The sequence below is a fragment of the Ambystoma mexicanum genome, chromosome 5q (assembly GCF_040938575.1).
Source record: "Ambystoma mexicanum isolate Mex_15411 chromosome 5q, UKY_AmexF1_1, whole genome shotgun sequence".
NCBI lineage: Eukaryota > Metazoa > Chordata > Amphibia > Caudata > Ambystomatidae > Ambystoma > Ambystoma mexicanum.
In genome coordinates this window covers 1,077,682,944-1,077,704,101 of record NC_090933.1, presented here as the reverse complement: position 1 = coordinate 1,077,704,101, position 21,158 = coordinate 1,077,682,944, and the positions used below count along the sequence as shown (strand labels likewise).

Below are 21,158 nucleotides of genomic sequence, written 5' to 3'. Positions count from 1 at the left end.
TAGTTGCCCTTAGAAAAGTAACTTTCTGGAAAAATGAACTTGGGCTTTGAAGTCTTGACACATTACAAATTCAAGACCGAATGGTTTGGGCCCTAGAGAAATATTGTTTTTTAGTTGAAAGTGAAAGACACGTAAGCGATGAACACTGTGATTTCCAAAAAAGAGGGAAATGTATGTATTCAATTTACAGTCTAAATTCAGTGATCGATCAAAGTTATGACAATGTAGGAGAAAAACATGAAATGGTGGTCAAAATGACATCACATCTAGAGTATACTTACTCGTTATTTGGATTGCGAGTGAGAACTGTTGCGCAAAGTTCATGCATAAGCATCATCATAATCCTCAACACGCACCTTGTGAGGCAGGCTCTCTTGAAGTCATGCAGCTTGGTAACACATAGCAGTGGTGTCTTCTTCGGGTATGTAGGCCGAGCATCCAGCTTTTTCTTGGCAGCAGCAGTTCTCCACCTCAGTTGGCATGACCTCGCAATGATTGCAGGTACACCAGGTTGAAACGTCTTCCATGCGACTAGGCTCAGGCTCATGCTCTGGTGATTCATCTTCCCAAATATCTTGCTATTTTCCCATAGTTTCTGCATCTTTATCTTTCCATTAGTTCCACCTCAGAATACTCAGGCTTGTACTGGTAGGGCTGTATTATTGCCATTATACGACAAATATTAAAATTAAACGCAAGTAACGAGTGAAATCAGTTCTGCTAGTGTTGGTACCTGTTCAAAGGAGCTTCGTACTAGGAAGATAGCTGAACAGAGCAGAAACGAGTATCGGCGATCTAAACTAAATCGAGTGAAACGATTGACAAAGCAACTCCAATATTGTCTGATCAGAAAGGGTCTGTTTATACTTGTTGATGAAAGAGGCGTCCTGGCATTTCCATGGAGACATGTCAATAGCTTGCGCACAGGCAACGTTGATATGAGACGTGCATTGGCCTTGTGAAAAGGTCTGTGCGCGTCTAGTGATGGTAGCTTCAGGGGTGGGAGATCGGTGTTCTTGCCGCGAGCGCACTTGAACTTGGGGTGATGCATAAATGGATAAGATTAGCACAAGATACTGCGCCCAACCTGTTTTCATATGTGTAAAAGTGAGGAAAACCAAGGTAAGATGCATAGGAATTTTTATTTTTTAAGATCGATTACAATATGCTTATAAATACATGCCGAACGATCGGGACAATAACATTTTTGAACTTCCCCTTTAAAGCGCTGAAAATGTTATGCCTTTTGCATTTTATAGTTTTGCATTCAGGTTGCGGAGGAAAATAAAGGTACAATATTTTGCCCCAACATGCTGCTATACGGATTTACATGTCATGATGTTTTACTATACAATTTGTGTATTTTGCAAGTGAATGCTATAGGACAGTATTATTTTAGGTCTTGACACCCAAAACTTAAATATTTGTTCCAAGTAAAGCGTGGAAGAAGGTGCCGTGCCCAAATTGCAGAGTTGGTTAAAATCCCTGCTTTGCTGTTTAGCCTAAGTGTGTGATCCCAAGCAAATAATGCTGTCTCACCCTGACTTCAATTGCAAAAATTGGAGTGCTTATAAGTGTTTACGTTTACACACTTACAATAGCACAGTTTTAATACGTGTAGGGACAAATTGGTGTACCGTGGTGCTCCTCTGCTAGTGGCTCCAATACTGTCACATAGAATTGCGTTATTGCTGCCCTGGCCCTTCCCCAGTCTCGTAACACTTGTTTTGACAGGCAGATAGTCTCACCAGCCAGTCAATGCACCAGAGAGTCTAGTATAGCTGTGGTAGTACCAACATTACATTTTCTCCCCTGTTGCTCCCAGCCACTGAAGTTGCTTGCGCCGTCCAGAGTACTGCCCCATACTCTGTCCTGTTATGCTATGATATTGAGTCTTACATTGCACACCGTCTGCCATTTTCACACTTTCTAGGACCTTCAGGATCTGCAAGAAGTGGTTGTTTTCAGACTTAAAGGAGAGAGTTAACAGATTGTAACACATTGAAGCTGCACTAGAATAGTCTTATTACAATGAGTAAAGAAGTGATGCCCCTACACAAGTAAGTTTGCCACTCCTCCACCATCTCTGAAGTAAGCGCCTCTCCCAACATTGGAAGGGTTGGCCCCCACCTACATTTTAGCCTAGGTTCACTCCTTTGATGTGCGCACTTGCTTTTTGTTAGGCAGAGAGCTGAGGGAAGCCTGTTCCTGAGACTGGCGGTGTTATGGTTTTACTGTGTTTGTTCAGCAAAATATACTTGAACAAATGCAGTAAATCTTTAAAGCTGCTACTTTCAAGAAAGACTCCATCGACCTCTATTCATATTGTGCTTTAAAATATATTTGATAGTTGGTCCCCACACCAGACCATGGGGGCAGGGGGGGAATGGAACAGTGGGGGCGGAGCCTCAACGTGTGCCCCAATTAGTTCCTGAAGTGGCCCCTCCCATCACCACTTAGGCCCCCTAACCCCACCCCCTGAAATTTAGGTTATGTTGCGCCTCTGATGCGCATGCCTTAGTAACAGAACAATGCCATGCAACATGGGATTGATGCCGGCACTTAAAAGCTGGAGGAGTCCTGCATTAAGTGCAATATTATTGGTAATTGATAAATGTATAGCGAAGTATCACACCCCCCAGACCTCACGGAGTTTAGCCAGAAGTCCAGTTGTCTGGCTTGGCGGTATGTACCACATTGCCACATTAGAAATTGTGTTGGAAAGTCCTTGTAGTTTAGGCTTCATGGAGTGGATCAAACATCATTTCCCCTCCAACCCCCACCTCCTCCCTCATCACCCCTAGACCAGCCTAGTTTTTATGTATGTGGTTCTACAGTGACTTAAGCCCACCCATAAATGTATACTGAAGCACCCGGCATTCACGCTTTTCTGGTAGCAACATGTCATCGGGAGAGTCGGCGAGCTGAAAGCTGTTTCTAACCACCCATAGATAAGGTGGAGTTAAGAACACAATTGCACCAAAATGTATATTCATGTTAGCCAAACGGCAAACAGTCTTGCATGCTGCAGATTCACCACAGACTAGATAATGGCTCTGTAGCCTAGGCTCTCCAGATAGTTTGAACTACACCTCCCAACAGCTCTAGCCCATATAGTCAATGGTGAAGGATTATGGGGTCCATAGTCTAAAATGTTTCGCGAGCCAGATGTTTCAGACTCCTGCACTAGATTAAAGGAGTGCATTCATGTTTTATATGGATTAAACTGGACCTAGTCAGAATATACAGCATGTTTGTGTGTAGCCAACTGGCTGAACCAAAGATGATGCCCATCATTTAGACTGGTACTGCAAGATGTTTGGCCCACATATCCAAGAATGTTCTAAACAAGCAGCTGCGTGATAATCCAAACACATTCTACCAGAACAGGAGCTATTGTAGTGTTTGTTGCACATGCACTACTAGACACTACCTACAGAGCTGCTGCTTGAAGTTTGATACACCTATTCATTAAGCACAGCAGTTTAGATGCACAGAATGGCAGATTGTAATACTAAAACCTCTTTAATTATGTACCTACCACATACGCTTCACCAAGGTGGGGAGGGAGTGGCGTAGGAATGCTTGTAAAATCTATACATGGCTTGTGAATCTAAAATAGATCCCCCTTTTAACTTAAATCCACCCCTGGACTGAACTGCTTCAACTGTCGACACCACATACTCAACCTACGATTTCGATTTTGGATAGGGTTTGGGTCAAAACATTTCCCTTAGTTGTCCATAGTTTGAAGAAATGGAGTACAAAAACTGCTGAACTAATTGATCTAGAACTTATTAAAATGTTAGCTGGTGGATTCTGTGCCTACAGCATGGATGGTCATCCTCCAGACAGTGTTGATGGGGCCTGGCTGCAGGTTGTACCTAGTGAGCCATTTAGCTGGGATTACTATACCAGTGTCCACCAGGTTGCCATGCCTGTGGGCTTTGTTCCCTCTGGCATAATATCCACTGTGCATGGCTGCAGGCATACTCTGGGTGCATTTACGATACCAAAGGCCAAACCATAGGCACAGGTGCAAAGCCCATTAAGAACTGTGGTTGTTGTTTTGGCCCAGCACATCTTCTATTGTCACTATGGTATAGTAGAACTAAGAAAGTGTGCCTAATATCACTGTGGTATAGTTGAATTTACAAAGTGTGCCCAATAGCGTAATAGTGGCGTGGTTGAGTTATGTAATGTGCCTAATAGCATCACTGTGGTATAGTTGAATTTAGAAAGTATATCTAATATCGTAACTGTGGTATAGATGAACTTGAAAAGTGTACCTAATTAGCCTCACTGTGCTAAAGCTGAATCTAGAAAATGTGCCTAATAGCGTCACTGTGGTATAGTTGAATCTAGAAAGTGTGCCTAATATCACTGTGCTAAAGTTCAATCGAGAAAGTGTACTTAATGGCGTCACTGTAGTGTGCCTAATTGGCGTAACTGTGGTACAGCTGAATCGTGATATTACAACCAAGCCCTAACTCCGCCCATGCCACGCCATGAGTCCATCCTGCCCAGCTAGGTCCAGAGAAAGAGCCTGACTCTGGCACTCCTCCCTCCCCCTAATTGCCTTCCCCTCCTACCCCCCCTCCAGCACACTCTCAGCCCACTCCCTATCCAGCTCTCCAGTTAGAAAAACCCTCCCATCCCAAACCACCCCACCCTCCACCACGCTCTCACTCCACCCCCTATCCATACATCAAGCCAGAGGAGCCCAATGGCGAGCCGACCATCCTAAGACCCCTGTTCCTCCCATCGCTTCCATCCACCCCATCACGCCTGCACCCCCTTCCCCACCAGTAAACCACCCACCCTCCCAGACCCACCTAGCCCCGCCACCACTGCCTGCCCTTTCCTCACGTCAACTCCCTCTAATATCCTCCACCGATCCCATACCTTCTCCTCCCTAAAAACTGCACGTCTTCCCCTGGCAAGAACAGTGGCCGCATCCCCATCACCATCACCCTCTGACCCGCCCCCTCACCCTCTCACACACACCAGGTGCATTAAAAATCCTTGAAAAAAGGAAACCGACCCGGTCTCCTTCCATGTCTCACTACTCCTCACCCCTGCTATCTCGACCCACCACCTTAATCTCAAACATCACCACCCCCCCGCTTTGAACCCCACTCCATTGAATTTTCACCATCCACAACTAGAACCCCTAACCCCCTACGCTTCACCCTTGAACTCCCAGCCCCAAATCTGTCTTCCAACTGACCACCCTCACACCCGTCCAACCCCACCCTCCCCACACCCACCTCCTCCACCGCCCGCCTACTCTTACCAACCTCCATCGACCAACCTGCCTCTTTCACCTCCCAGATACCACTCACTCCCCTTCCCCCCCTACCACCACCCTCCCAGCCACTCATACACTCCTCCCAACCACCACCCCTACAGCCCCCACACCCTGCCCCTGTGCCGAAGTAAGATGCATCAATTTTAATGCCCGATCTGTAGCAAAAAACACACAGCATCTTTGTCCTTCTCGCCTCAGACAAGCCAGACCTGGTCTTTATCACAGAAACCTGGTTCTCCGACAACTTTGCCCCTATCGCCCATGAAGCCTCTCCCCCCCCCCCCCCCCGCACTACTCGCTCATCCCACTCAACCGATCCTCCAGACGAGGTGGAGTAGAAATCATTTTCAAGTCACACTTCTCCGTGTCAATCATAGACCACCAGACAATTGTCCCCTCCTGTGAATCGCTTCTTGTCAAAATATCCCTCCCCCAACGTTCTCCCACAGCTTCCTAATCATCTACAGACCCCTGGCTATGACAGACAATTCTCAAGCAACTTCTGTGATGCGATAGCCACCATCCAAATAAACCATCCCACCCTCACTCTTCTTGGGGATTTCACTATCTGGCTAGACATTCCCACCAACCCTATGGCCCACTCACTGGTCGACTGCCTAGATGCGCTTAACCTCCGCCTCCACATAAAGGGCCCAACCCACTCTAAAGGACACACCCTTGATGCCATCTTTAGCTTCCATGACCAGATACATCGAAGCCCCCTGCACCCATCATCTGGTCCGATCACTTCATTGTGTCTTTCACCATTCGCTCGCCCACCCGCCCCCATACTTGAGATAGAACTCCCAAATCAACGCAAATGATGGAAGAAAAAATAAAAATCCTCCGTGACCTAGCTGACGCTCTGCTTCAATCTCCTCCCTCCAACCACCCCACACAATGAACCCCTAACCACTGACGCCTTTGACTCATGGCTCAACATCTCATTAATCCTGCTCACCCCACTTGCCAATCCTCCGCCCGCCGTGGCCCATATCCCAGATGGTTTACACCAGAACTGAAGTCTGCAAAACAACTGTAAATCTCTCGAATGAAAATGGTGGAAAGATAAAACCAACCTGAGTAGATCCACCCTAGCCAGGCCCAATCGCCACTAAAAAGCCGAAATCCAAAAAGCAAAAAAGGTCCACTACAACTCTCAACTGTGAAAACCCCAGCAAGGAACTTCACAAAATAATTTCTGAATTCACCAAACCAACCTCTACCACCACCCAAACGACCCCATCTCGGTCACTCTGCAACTCACTCTCTCTCCACTTCTACACCACCGCTCTCGAAAGAGCACATTCTCAATAACAAACTGGCCCTCATGTCCCCGCCATGTAACCCACCCACCTTACCTGTCGCCCTCCCGCCCGCCACAACAATTACAAACCAACCCACCTTCGACTCATTCACACCAATATCAACAGACCAATTTCTCAAACTTCTCTCTGCCCGGAAACCATCCAGATCCCCCCTAGACCACTGCCCTGCCTCAGTCCTCAAAGAAATATTCTCATCTACTTGCGCAGGAGAATACGCACAAACCATCATAAATGACTACCTCTCCTCAGGAATCTTCCCAGACGCCTTCAAAACTGATCATGTCAAGCCTCTTCTAAATAAAATAACCTTCCTTCGACCCCAAAAACTACCGCCCCCATCTCAAACACCAGGTTATGATATATTTTATTTCTATCGCGCTCGTACACAAGTGTTTCAGAGCGCGACAAGTCAAGGGAGGGGCACAGCGGAGAACAAAACAGCAATCTTACTAGGCCCAGTGACATTGAGAACGCGCAAGTGCATGGGAGAGGGGGGAAGGGAAAAGTGCGAAGCAGAGGAGAAACCGATAAATAAATAAATAATAGAGGCAACAAACAGTGGTAGTCAAGCCAGCAATTTGCAAATGCTAGGTTTAAGGCAGCAGACAGGGTAGGTCTGAAAAGTGCAGGAAGAAAAAGGGGGGGGGCTGTATGGGTACAGATACAGACCCCAGTGCAAGGGGTGGCCCGGAGGCAGTGCGGGAGGGTGGCAGGGTGAGCAGGTACCTGGGCCCGAAGGACAGATGGTGGCCAGATGCACGGTGCCAAGAGAACAGATCAGCAGGGGAGAGGGGGAGCAAAGGCAGAAGAAAAGAGGAAGGTCTTGATGTGCTTCCGGAACTGGAGATGGTTCTCAAGTTTTAGAGTGGCAGGGAGGCTGTTCCAGAGGGGGACCCCAGCCGAAGACCCCCAGCTCGTTTCTTTGAAAAATGACTGACCATGAGGGAGTTGGAGGTAGCGGAGCGGAGAGCTCGAGAGGTATTTGCGGAGGGATAGCTGAAGTTATTTTGGACCCAGGCCCCAGAAAGCCTTGTGGACAATGCAGAGGGTTTTGAATGTAATCCTTGCACCCACTGGGAGCCAATGGAGAGATTTCAGAGGTGGAGAGATGCGATCCCAGGGCTTGAGGCCAAGGACAAGTCTCGCAGTCCTGTTCTGGATTCGTTGCAGAGGGCGGAGAGTAGAGGCAGGTAGATTTAGAAAGAGGCTGTTAAAATAGTCCAAGCTAGAGAGAACCAGATCTTGGGATACCATGAACTTCTGGGGGCAGGAGAGGAAAGGCAGAGTACCTCTGAGGAGGAGCAGACGGAAATTTGACTTTTTAGAGACCTCAGAGATGTGGGCGGAGAAGGAAAGGGTGGAGTCAAAGATGACCCCAAGGTTCTTGGCCCTACTCCTACCCCCACCTGCGAGGCTAAGGGAGGTCGGCCAGAGAGTGAGGGGAAAGGATGATGAAGGCAAGCCTGCAGATAAGGTGCATACTAGGCCTTTTTACGCATGAAAATCTTGTAAATATGACAGCTTTATTATATTCCTCTGTGCATTTACACACAGGTTTAGAGCAGAGGGCAGTGTAAAGGTCAGGTTACTTGACAGAATCCTGAAAGCTTTGAGATTTTTTAGCTACATGGATGTAATTACAAGCCACCTCTGAAACGGAATTCATTTCTCTGAAGCCTTTCAAAAAATGAAACTGCACACTGATAAAAGGAATGTTTTTCTTTTTTTCCATTCAACTTCAGAAGCACTGTCCATATTTTCCTAGAATGTTAGGATTGTATAATTATTAAGATGGAAAGCTAAGTTGCAATTGAGAATTCATATTTTGTAACAAATCATGCTTTTGTTTCCAGTGAAAGCAAACCATTATTGCATAATTGTATTTTGTTCCGGTGCTGTGTGCATGATCATGCAGAGGTGCATCGTTTTTACACTTATAATTTAATTTAACATCTAATTTTATTTATTTTTACATTTATGTAGCGCACAGACAGCCCAGGAGCATTACTGCGCTGTTACTTGCTGCAAACTTAGTTACAATATGCATAAGTTAAAACATTTGAGCGCAGAGATGTAGTACATGTGATACATAACATGACGAACATAGTGCAGATATGTGGATGTCGTGGCAAGGGTGTGGTGATCAGGCGAATAGGGTGGTTTTCAAGGTTTTGCGGAGAGTGAGGGTTCAGCTCGCAGGGCAGTGGGGAGGGCATTCCATTGCAGGGCAGCTAGGTAGGGGAAGCTGGCACCACCTGCTCTTGCTCTTTTTTACCATGGGTACGGTGAGAAGGTTGGCATAGGGGGTCCTAGTTGGTCTTGAGGATGAGGCAAGGTGGGTCCTTTGTGATAGGTAAACTGGTGCAGCGAGGTGAATGCATTTGTGGGTGAGGGTCAAGGCTTTGAAGATAATTATAAAAACAGTGTGTAAAATGATGACTATGCACAATCTAGTTTACATCCATTCAACCTTGCAGTCAATGGGGTACATTACTATAAATGATCAGTGGCAGCAGAGTCTTTGCTCAAGGGTGAGTGATTGTCATTTCACCAATCACAGGTGTTCTAGCCACTCAAGCCTTCAAGAGTAAAATTACAACATCCAAAACCAGACTCCAGGAAATGCAAGCACGGTTTAAAAACAAATTAAATTTACATTGGTAATTGAAATAGAAACTCAGCAATACCTGTCCCTGTGATAATCCAGATAGGTATTTAACTATCTAGCGCTTCAAAAATGGTTCATCCAACATCTAGGTACTGTGATTATTATACCTCAGTCGATACTCAGTTAACCGACCTGAAGGATGTTAGCCAATAAGATAGCTCAGCCGGTTGAGCACTCATTGCAATCTGTGCATGATCTGTAGGTTGCAGGTTCGAATCCCGGCAAGTCCAACTCAGCCTTTCACTCTTTCGAGGTCGATAAAGGAGTTCTGACTTTGGTTTGGTGATAATTGTGATAAATGTTCTATGTACAGCGCTTTAACAAAAGCGCTATATAAATTACCATTTGACCATTAGATTAGATATAGAATTCAGCATGGAGTCCTTGCCTCTCTGCACTGTTGTATGATAACATTGGCATACCATTTGGTAGTAGTAACTCCAGGAAATGAGGACTTTCATTAAACATCACAAGACAATTCTGCTATCGAACCTCAAAACACACAATACAATTCATGTTTGCTTTATGTACTTGCCTAGGTTTTTGTGATTTCAACATTTAAATATATACAGGAGAGATCAAATGGCCAGACCTTAGAGAAATAATGAAAGTTGTTTTCTGCTACAATGCAGAAAGCTGCCCCATCGTAATGATTTCCAGAGTTTTTGCACATGTCAGCCGGATGTCGCATACATTTTACTCTCTTGCAAAAGAGAAGATATTTCTAATCTCTTAAAATCCCATTTACTCTCAAAGTTTAAAAATAGGGAGTAAAATACTCCCACCTCCAAAATGTTATCTGGACCACTGGGTGAAGGTGTGCCGATGAGGAGGATCTCTGTCTTGCTGGCATTCAGACAAAGATCATTGGCGGCACACCAATCTTGAATGGCAGTTAGGCAATCGGAGATGAGAGAGGGAGAGGTGGCGGCAGAGGGCAGCCTGAAAATTAGTTGAGTGTCAGCGTAGCACTGGAAATTTGAGCAGAAAGTGGCAATGCAGTGTGTGAGAGTTGCCAGGTATTGGTTGAAAAGCCAGGGCGAGAGGTTAGACCCCTGGGGAACACCACAGGTAGAGAGGAAGATAGATGAAAGGAAAGACCCAAGTTGGACCTGGGAGGGTCGATCTGAGAGGAAAGAGGTCAGCCAGGCCAGAGCCTGATCAGTGGTACCCAGGTTTTCACGGAGATGGTTGAGCAGGATGGTATGGTTGACAGCGTCGAAGGCAGAAGAGAGACCGGGCTTATGGCGCTCTATAAATGTGTAAATAAGTAGCTTCCCCTCAGCATTAATACCTGTTCTGCACATAGTGCATCAATTGGCATCATGTTTTATGTGTTCCACTCCCGGCTCCTAAATTTCACTATTTTCAATTAATTTTGTATATCCTCCAGGCTAATTAATCGGTCCTCTGATTTGGATGTGTGACCTTGGATACGGTTAATCAGACTGAGGCCTTAAAGATGGCTGTTGGTGTTGAACCCTGACTGCAATTTGAACACTGTACCAGAGTCAGGTTAAACAGAGACGCCGTTCAGAGACGCCGTTCTTTGTCGAGGAACTGCGCCTGCAAATTAGACTGATTCTGAATGTTTATCAATTTAACTATTTCTGCATGTTAAATCCAAGGGAATCCCGTAACTTTCCTTCACTGCTTTACAATGGAGCACTTATTTGGAAGAAATGTATCTCGTTATTGTGTTTTTTTTTTTTCTTTTCCAGCATCACTGTCCACTGAAGGACAGAATTGGCTGTGCTTTTACAGTTGAAAGCCCACTCACCAGACATTTGAAACTTAATTGTAACTGTTCTGCTTAGTTTTCCTTTTAGTGTATGCTCACCTCCCCAATTGGTGATGGCAACTTATGAGCCATGCCAAATAGTTGTATGGCGAATTCTTCACCGCTATAATGGCTAACCAGAACGCTCCTCCATTGTGTTGCTACTTTCTGATCAGTATCGTAAGCCCTGCCTCTTAATGCTAAAAATCTTGGTACAGGGTTCCAAGATGGCGGCCGGCAGGGACGAACATGTGTGAGGTAGCTCCATCCCTACTGGGGCCTCATTCGAAGCAGACCGTAAAACAACGTGCTGAGGCGAGAAATCCAACCCCAAGGTATGCAGAGCAGCCGGTGCAAGCCTTGTTCAAGCTGCACCATTCAGGGACAGAAGAGCACTGCAATGCTGGCCTGTTGCCGGGGCGAATTGGCCCCATGCTCAAAGGTCTGCCAGTGAGACACTGCGGAGAACTGCAGTGCCGACCACTCGTAGGGGATTATCAGTGTGTGCCCCAGTTGAAGTTTGTATCTAGAGGCCCCTCCGTCTGACTAGAGGTGGGAGCAGCTGGCGGTAGGGCAGAGGAGAAGGAGTGGAGAGGGGGAGAGAAGCCGCACTGACCGCAGGCTGCGGTCGGTGGAGCAAAACATCGGGGGTACTCAGCAGTGACTTTGGGAGAGACCATCCACCCCCCCCCCACCGTTGATAGCGCATGCTCTGAGGTGTGGCCACAACCAGCACAGCACGTCTTAGAGCCACAGCACGAGCCAGTGGGCAGATTTCATAGAGCTCTGGAGAGGGTGTACACTCATCATTTGGTGCCTGCAAGCTAGTTCATTGTTTGGCTTGCAGTGCTGGGCGGAGTTTGAATACAGAGGTGCTCCGGAGAGGGTGTCCTGTAAAGGGGACAATATTTTATGGTCGCATGTGAGGGTGCCACAGACATAGTGCTTCATCATTGCCCCCACTGGCGGTTGGCCCAGGGTAAGTGAAGGGTCCCGGTCAGGGGCAAGCACCTACGTAGGACAAGGATCGGGTGCACACACATAGTGGGGATCGCAGGAAGGCTGGAACTGGAGGAAAGCTGGGGAGGCAGCCTCAGAGCCAGGACCGAGGTACTGAATTCCCCAAGGCGCAGCTATACATTAAAATCGGGTAAGGGGACGGGTCTCGACCTGGCACGGCCCACCGACAATCGCTAGATCGATACTCTATGGTCCCCATGCCCAAAGTCAAGGAAAAGGCAGGGGCTACTGGGCAGAAAACCCTCCGACACCAAGAGAACAGCATCACAAGACTCTTGGCCCCAGAGGTGGTACTGCAGCTAGGAGCTGGTCCAGGGGACCTAGATGAACCGTGATGGGCAAACCTCAAAGAATCTTCAATGGTGGTGCGTGAGGATGACCTGCAGCAATGGTTTAAAGAATTTCAGGATCAGTTCATGTTGACATTTCAATCTCAGTTTGCACAACTGAAAGAAAAGAAGCAGGTTATGCAAGAAATAAAAGTAAATGTGGCAAAATTAGAACGACTGGTGGACACTACAGAAAGGGCCCTGCAAGAGATGGTGGAAGATACAAAAAAGGATGAAACACTGGTACATATTATTGGCCGCCTGTCTCACAATCTAGAACTCCAATGCGAGAACCTAGAGCACAGAACCAGGAGCTCTTATATAAGGATTAAATAACATGGCAGAATCCATAGAGGAAAAGGACCAGAGGCACACGGCACAACTACTATTCGCCAACCTGTTGGGTGGGGATAAGGAGGTGTTTCACCTTGACTGCCTACGCATAGTGGGCCCATGAAGGTCTGATCCAGGGGCTAGACCGAGAGACGTCTCGTCAGCAGTTACTTCCTTTGCCCACAAGGAGCAGGTATTAAAAGTGAAATGCACATCTGGCCTTCTTTTCACCTGGGAATCATCAGCATAGGACTATGACCTGCTACCAGGCACTGTAGATCCTACAACTACAGGAGGATGAAACCTACACTGAACAGACTAGAGTGGTGTAGAGGACAATTAGTAAACCGTGGGAATGGAACACCGTGCACAGAGTAAAAAAAAAAAACAGGAAATGAGCTCTATCAAGTGGGAAAACCTATGGAAGGAACTTATTTTTTATTTGAAGTGGCTGCCAGTTGCCGAGACAATGAAGATATAATGGGTAGAACTAGAGCAAGTGGGGAGAATCAGGGAAGGGATGATATGTGCAAGGCCCAGCACAATCGAATGGATATGCGGCACATAGCGACCACAATTCAAACAGTGGTCCATAAGGAATCCAAGGTGAGGGATAGTATAACCTGCAAAGCCTCTGGGATCATTGGAGGGCCAATGGCGGTGGACCTATATGTCCGGCGCATGTAGGAACTCTGGCTCTCCCCAGGGAGGGGGTAGGGAATTTGGGAGGGGAGGAGGGAGGTAAGGGTGGAATTCTTATAGGGGATGGGATAGTTGGGAAGTTAATGTTAGATTGGGGGGAGGGAGTGGGGTAGGGATGGAACAGCCAGGGAGAACAATGGAAGTGGCAACAGGGAAGCGTGGGATAGGCAAAGATGCGACAAATGTACCAGAAAGATGACCATCTCTAAATACTTAATGTGCGTGGCATGAATACCTTTGTTAAAAGAAAAGAAATTGGAAGCATTTTTTAAGGGCCGAAAAGCCAGACATTGTAATGTATCAAACACATGTGCGGAAGAGGGACAGGGGGAAGACTCAGAATTAGAGGTTACTCCCAGATATATTAGGCTAACGCTAGGAATAAGACGGCATGGGTACTCGTAGCAATCCATGATAGGCTGCAAGTGCAGCTCCAGGACTCGCAGGCAGACACCGAGGACAGATATATTTTACCGTAGAGTCCTAGGTATACACATTGGCCACAGCATATGCCCCTAACATAGGACAAGATAGATTCCTGCGGGGAATGCTCCCGCAACTTGAGGGATTTACTAAAGGTCACATAATATTGACAGGGTATTTTAATATGGCATGGGTCACCCAGGAGTACTGGAGCACACGAGCTGCTCAGCACATACAAACACTGTTGAAAGCACCCAAGCAAAAGGTGGTGATGCTGGCACTACACAACGTCTGGTGGAAAGTCAAGGGGCAAACAAAAGGGTATACCCATCACACTCGTTCATTTTTCCTTCTCCAGGATTGATTACATTTGGGTCACAACTCCTATTGGGAAAATTAAAGAAATCGACCTGGGTGCAATTTGATGGTCTGATCACGCTCTGCTAAAAATAGGGTTTGACCTGATGGGCAGCAAAAGAGGGTTTATGGTAGGGGAGGGGTTCCCATCCGATATGTTGCACGAGGGAACATGGACATATGACATTGGATGTGGGCCTTAACACAATTTGGGATGAGTTTAAGGTGGTATTGAGAAGTCTGTTAATAGTCTTGAAAGCTGAGAGCAGCAAAGAAAGCTGATGGAGAAGGAGCTTGATGATCAACTAAAGACAATAATGGGGAAACTAGCTAAGAGTCAATAGAGCTTTACAGAGTGCTGAAACACACCCAGTGTGTTAGAATTACTCCATACGAAAAGGGCAGAAACCTCTTTGTTATATAGGAAACAGCAGTATTATACAGTATCAAATAAGGCAGACCGTTTGTTAGCAAGACAACTGAAAAAACAAAACGCTAGCCCATACGATTCTTAAATTGAAAGGAATTGATGGAGAAGTGGTCACAAGCAATCTAGCCATGTCGGCAATCTTTGAAAAGTGTTATGTTAAACTGCACTCTACAGATAAGCCAGATGGGGGATAAACCAGAAGTCTATATAAGCACAATCCCATTACCAAAAATAACCTGTTTGAGAGGGAAGAATTGGAGAGGGAAATTCAGGTACGTGAAATAATTGAGGCAATTAAATCCCTACACCTAAAATAAAGCTCCTGGACTGGACGGATACCCAGCAAATTTCTCTAAAAAATGTCAATCCAATCTGGTTCTGTGGCTTGTTAAATTGTACAATTCATTTAGGTCAACTGAGAATATAGCCAGGCCAATGAACGAGGCTGCCATGGTGGTGGTGTTCCAGAAAACTAATAAAGATCTGACACGTAAAGGCTCGTATGGACCTATTGCATTAATAAATATAGATGCTAAGAGTTGTATGAACATTTTGGCGAATAGGTTAACGGCACTCCTGAGTTATCGGGCCAGATCGGTCCGGGTTCATACCTACGCAGCAAACTCATGACAATATACAGGGATTTAATAGTAAAAACGGCAAATACACCATGCAGCCAGCCTTGTTGGTATCGTTTGCAGAAAAAGCATTCAACCGCATAGACGTAACAATGGAATATATGGGATTTGGATCAAGATTTCTTTAAATGATATAGGCCAACTACCAAAACCCCTCCATATGGTTAGCCACCAACGGCACACTCTTTAGAGGTATTGACATTCGGCGGGGCACGAAAAAAGGATGCCCATTGTTGCTGCTGCTTTGCCATTTATTTTTCTCCCCTGCTAATCAGGTTGAGGGTTACAGATCGGGTTAAAGGGATACATATGACTGGGGAGGATCATAAAGCTATAGCATTTGCAAATGACCTGCGATAGCAGAGCCGGAGACGTCATTACTGGCATTAATGGAGCAACTGGACGCATTTGGGACCGTGGTAGGGCTGAAGATTAACTGTCCATCAACAATTCTGAATTTGATGGTCCATCAGAACAATGTAAAGCAGCTAAGAGTTCCCACTCAAATTAAACTGGCACCTGCAGGGATTACGTATCCTGGAGTTAACATTACCAAACCATTCAGGCAATTCTATAGTGCTAACTATCCTCGATTGCTACAGAAGTTAAAAGCAGATTTGCATAGGTAGAGCCCTCTATTGGTGTCATGGCTGGGAAGGGTAGCAGTCCTTCTTCCAAGACTTTTATATTGCTTCCAGGCTGTACCAACACTAGTGTCAAAATCCTTTTTCTGCTCTCTTAATAAATTGGTCTCCAAATATGGCAGAACCAACCCCCTGCAGATTGCTATGAACGTCACAAAGGCATCAAAACAGCAGGTGGAATTGGGACTCCCACATTTTCGCAAATACTATGAAGCGTCAGTTTTGGGTGGTGAGGGAATGGTTAACCGGAGGCATAAAGAAAATCTGAGCTAAACGGGATAGGGCAGTGGCGGGGACGCCCTTATCAGGCCTCCTGTGGCTAAGGACTATAGACCACCGAACGTCCATATTTGTAATTGGTCTAACAACTGACATGGGATTCAGCGCTAGAAAGGGGGGCTCTTTCTATGATCCCATACCCTTTCTCACCAATGTGCAACAATCTGCAGTTTCTGCCAGAGAGGGAAAGGTACTTGTTTGGAGCATGGCGGCAGGTGTGATGTTTGAAACTTCGAGATATGTATTGAGGCCAGAAGCTTAGCTCCTTATAAGATTGTAAACCATCTTTAGGGGTCACGGAAGCTGATAATAGCTGCTATTGTCAATAGAGCCATTGGTTCTCCAACCCCAGCAGCAGCCTGTCAATTAACTCGGGATCAAGGAACATATTATCTTTTTACATATTGCTTAATGCAACCTCAACATTGGTACAATGGCGATGCATGAAGAGGTGAGAGGCCACATTTGGGGAAGCTAAGTCTATGGAAAGGTGGGAACATCTTTGGAGCAATAAACCAAAGCTAACTCGATCCATACAACGCCGAGAAATGTGGTATAAAATAATGTACCAGTGGCACTACACCCCGGAAAGGCTTAATGTGAGTTATCCCTAAACTTCACCAGAATGTTGGAGTTGTACGGTAAATGGAAGCTGGAGCCATGTCTGGTGTGATTACCCGGTACTTTTATCATTGTGGCAAGGGGTTACGTCGTAGATTAAGACAATTTTTCAAGGGGTGCAAAATGCAGACATGAGGGTATGGTTATGTGGTTTGTGGGACCCTGAGTGAATGAACTACACTAGGAGGAAACTGAGCGGGTATATGGTTCTTCTTATTGCAGCATGGTTAGTAATTGCACAGAAATGGAAATAAAACAGGCACCAACAGAATTTGATTGGTTACAAAGGGTATGGCATTGGAATGGGTAACCTATATGCTACAAGGAGATTGAGCAAACGTTCAAGAATGGGCGTTGTTCTGTAGCACCTTCAAAGTGATTATATGGTGCAATGGTGCCCACATAAACTGAGAATCCTGGACATTTTGTGAATGGGTGTAAAATGGTTGACATTCCATGCTTCAATGGGGGAAGGATCCTGTGTGCTTGATTTGGTCATGGGGGTTTGCAACGGAAGGGGTGGGGGGTTAGTGTAGAGGGAGTAGACATCAAAATTCATTTTTTCTAAATTTAAATCTTGGCATCGTTTTGTTATCGTACTTTCTTTTTTAACTTCTATTCTTGGACAAGCCAGGTTTGTTGTACTAAAGCTTACTATGCGCAAAGTATGAAAACTGATGCTTAATGATTGAACATTTCTTATTTTTACATTAGTTCAGGCAGGTTCCAGAACGTTATGGATTTAATGTTTCTTACCAGTTTGCGTTTCAGCACTCTGCATTTAGTGCGTTTATAACAATTACATTTTGAAAATAATTTTAATCGTTTTTTAGTATTGGGTTGGAACATTTTTAAATCGTTACAAATGTAAACATGTATCCCTTCTATTTTTCTAGGTCGAGGTTGCAGGCTGATGCCCAAACAAACGGGGATTTAAAAGGTAATTTGGAGACAGTGTTTTTTATTTTATGCTCTGACATTTGCACATCTTCAGATTACTTTGGGTTCTAGCATTCTGCATTAGCATTTCAAATAACCATTTGTAAATGGCTAGGTAACACTGACTTCAGACAATTTGTATTGTATATTTCTATAATTTGTATGCACCTTATCGCTATTAAAAAGGGGTTTTCATCCTAACTCTCAATACATTTATAATATTTACCGAAGGTGAATAGGATTTTGCACTTGAAGACCCTGAAACCTTTTTAGCACTTTTGAGAACATTTTATGTAAAAAGTAGCTCAAAGAAGATGGATTTATTATTTGGAGTTTGGGCTCAAGGGCTGACATTTTGGAAAAATCAGCCCATCTGTGTTCAAAAGTAACAGCTATAGCTTCACACAACTGATCAAGCTGTCTAAATGAGTGCATACGCCAATTGGTTTGCAGATTTCTTACTGTTGGGTTGAGAGTTGTGACTAATGGAACTCAGCAGTGAGCCCTATGTGCAATACATGTCAAGAACAGTTTCATGTTTGAATCCCTATTGTGGACAGATTTGAATTTCATATGTACAAATTCAGAGTACTTCTGTTAACAAAGTACTGATTTCTTTGCAAATCGCTACTAAGCCACATTGTGCCACCTGTCCAACCCCCCCCCCCCCCCTCCCATCTTTCTTGGGTGATTCACAGAATCTGAGTGATTTAGTGACTCACTGATTTCAATTGTTTATATATGAAATATTGTACCCGTTTCTTGGATGTACATTTCACCCCACTTCTACTACACAAACTGTGAGCCTCTCCCCCCTACAAATCATTGCACATTTATACTTTAAATAACGAGAACAAGTGAAAATGGGCAGATCAGTGGCACTTATCACAGTTTAATGTGAATTTGGGATTTATGTGGAACTCTGTTGGCCATCATAGAACTGTAGACTTTCTGCCATACCACAGGATTGATGACCTGGAGAAGAAAGGGTGTGGTACCACCAACAGCTTACAAGTCTGCACAAGAAATTATTTTCCAATGTAGGAAAACGACAACCAAGTTTCTCCTATATTTTAGCTGTTACGTGAACGGAGATCCCTCTCTGTGAGCAAAAATGATCATTAGCCTGTCGTATTGAGCACATTTTAGCCGTGTAAGCCTGCATTGTGGTACCCCGAAAGTGTATTTTATTAGCGTGGTATAAATAGTAAAGTATGAATGTTGCCTACGTCCTCTTTATGTGGGCTGGTTACCGACCAGTTTCTGCAAAGGGTGAAGCAAATGGCTCAGATTCAATTATCTACTTCTAGACCATGTTTTAACAAACCAGGCATCAATTTAATGCTAAGAAGTTCAAAAAGAAACTAATTCCCCCTATCAATTTTGGTGTAAAAAAATAGAAATTCCCCTTTAATGGTATCCAAAGTGTGGATAGTAACTATTATTTATTTGTAGTTGGTTATAACATAACCTTTACTAAATCAATTAAATAAATGGTTTCAAAAAGAAAACAGAAAATTTAAAAAGCTTAAAAAAAATCATATTAATAATCTCAAATATGAAGTAAATTAAAGCAAAAACAGACCAACTCAAACTAAACCAGACATACCAAACCAATCATTTTGTATCCAAAATCACAGTACTCATTGAAACAAAATCTAAAACACGTCGAGGATGATAGTAAACATAACAATCCTAAGATATATACTAAAAACCCACGTAGCACCAAACACATAGTAACTATATCTCATTCCTAATAATACTTTGTGGCAACTGATTACGGCCCAATATTACATTTTCATAAAGTATTCAAACATTCACGTATGGTTGACTTGGTTCCTACTGTGACATGATTATAATACTACAATCTAGCTGCATTTCTATTCATCCACTAATACTTCATTATCACTAGATGTTTAATTTACAGGTGTTGATCAAGAACCTAACTACGGCTATCTGCAAGGAATTCCGTTTTCCATGTAACATTTGCCATCATAACCTATCCAGATTGACATATTCAGTATTTGGTACAATTTTTTGAAGCATTCTATCCGTTCATTTCTCAAGGTCTTACAATCAATTAATAAATGCTCCAATGTTTCAATTGCTCCTACAGTGCCACAGAACCTACACAATGTTCGAGGCTCCGTCCTTCTTTCCCGGATGTCAGTAATTTCACGAGTTGGCCACACATTAAATCTAAAATGCATGAACCTTTGTTGCAGACTTTTGTGAGGAAACAGGGTCAGGTTCGGCTCCAGGGTCCCCCCTCGCTTGTTGTAAGAAACAAGTTGTTTATAAAGACGGGTTTCTAGTACTTTCCCCGTGGTAGCACTCCAATCCATCCAGTCAAAGTTTTTGGACCTTAACCGGATTGAAGATGAGGAGGTCCGGTGCAACTCCTAATTTATTTAAATATTCCAGGCATTCAACTTTGTTTTAATAAGTAGCCCGAGATAGTGGTATCACTACGATAAACCCTTCCCAGTAGATTGTACAAAGTGCCCTTCTGTGTAGTAAGTAACTTCCGAAAAAGTGAGACCCTTCGCCACATGACCGGGTTTCCTATGGATGCGAGTTCGAGGGGATTGTGTGCTCCGACGTATTCCACATCTATGACATGTAATGTCCACAGCTGTGCTGCTTTGGAAAATTTTCAGCAGAGGGCTTCCTGCGTCGAGCCGATGTCCCTCGAGGGTCGATGTCACTGGATGTTATATATAGGATGCACAACGCCTGTAACCTCAGTTCTGTTTTTTCCACAAACGTGTTTGCTTCGAAATCTCGGCACGCTCGATTCTTCTCTTCGAACAATGTCTGTCTTCCTCTACTAACCCGAGGACGGGCTTTAAAAAATATCAGGACTGCGGTTCAAAAATGTCCATCACGGACCCGCATGACCTATGCCTCTGGTGCCTTGGTGAAAGCCACGCCACGGACGACTGCGATGACTGCCAGCTCCTGACGTCTAAGTCCTTGCGGGAGCGTAAGGGGAAATTGAAGGTAGGTAGGGTGTCTAAGCCCGGTAAATCGAAGTCCGCTGGGCTTTCGACCGATGACTCGAGAGGAGACTCTCTGCGTTGGCGAAAATCCAGGAGGTCCCGGTCTAGGAGTGGTTCCTGCCATTCCTCTGCCTCGTCGAGGCATTCTAGGAAGCGCCGTCACAGGTCGCCGTCGAAGGAGGAGGACTCCGCCAAACTGTTGACTATTGTCCCAAGTCTTCGTCGCCAGCCCAATGGGATTCATTCCGCCAGCAAATGTTAGCGATTTTTTCAGTGGCAAGGCACAGTTCCATCCGTGCCTTCGAAAGAAGCTGGCAAGGAACGGGCTCGGTCCACCACTCGCACACCTTTGGG

The 21,158-nt window shown here is 45.0% G+C and overlaps 1 protein-coding gene across 1 annotated transcript in view; it reads left to right on the top strand.

The window, feature by feature from the left end:
• ATAD2 (ATPase family AAA domain containing 2) overlaps nucleotides 1-21,158 on the top strand; it is a 750,324-nt gene that overhangs the window by 70,390 nt on the left and 658,776 nt on the right. The window contains exon 3 of the mRNA XM_069621583.1: nucleotides 17,760-17,803. Within this exon, the coding sequence (XP_069477684.1) occupies nucleotides 17,760-17,803 (44 nt within the window). The remainder of the gene's footprint in view (nucleotides 1-17,759; nucleotides 17,804-21,158) is intronic.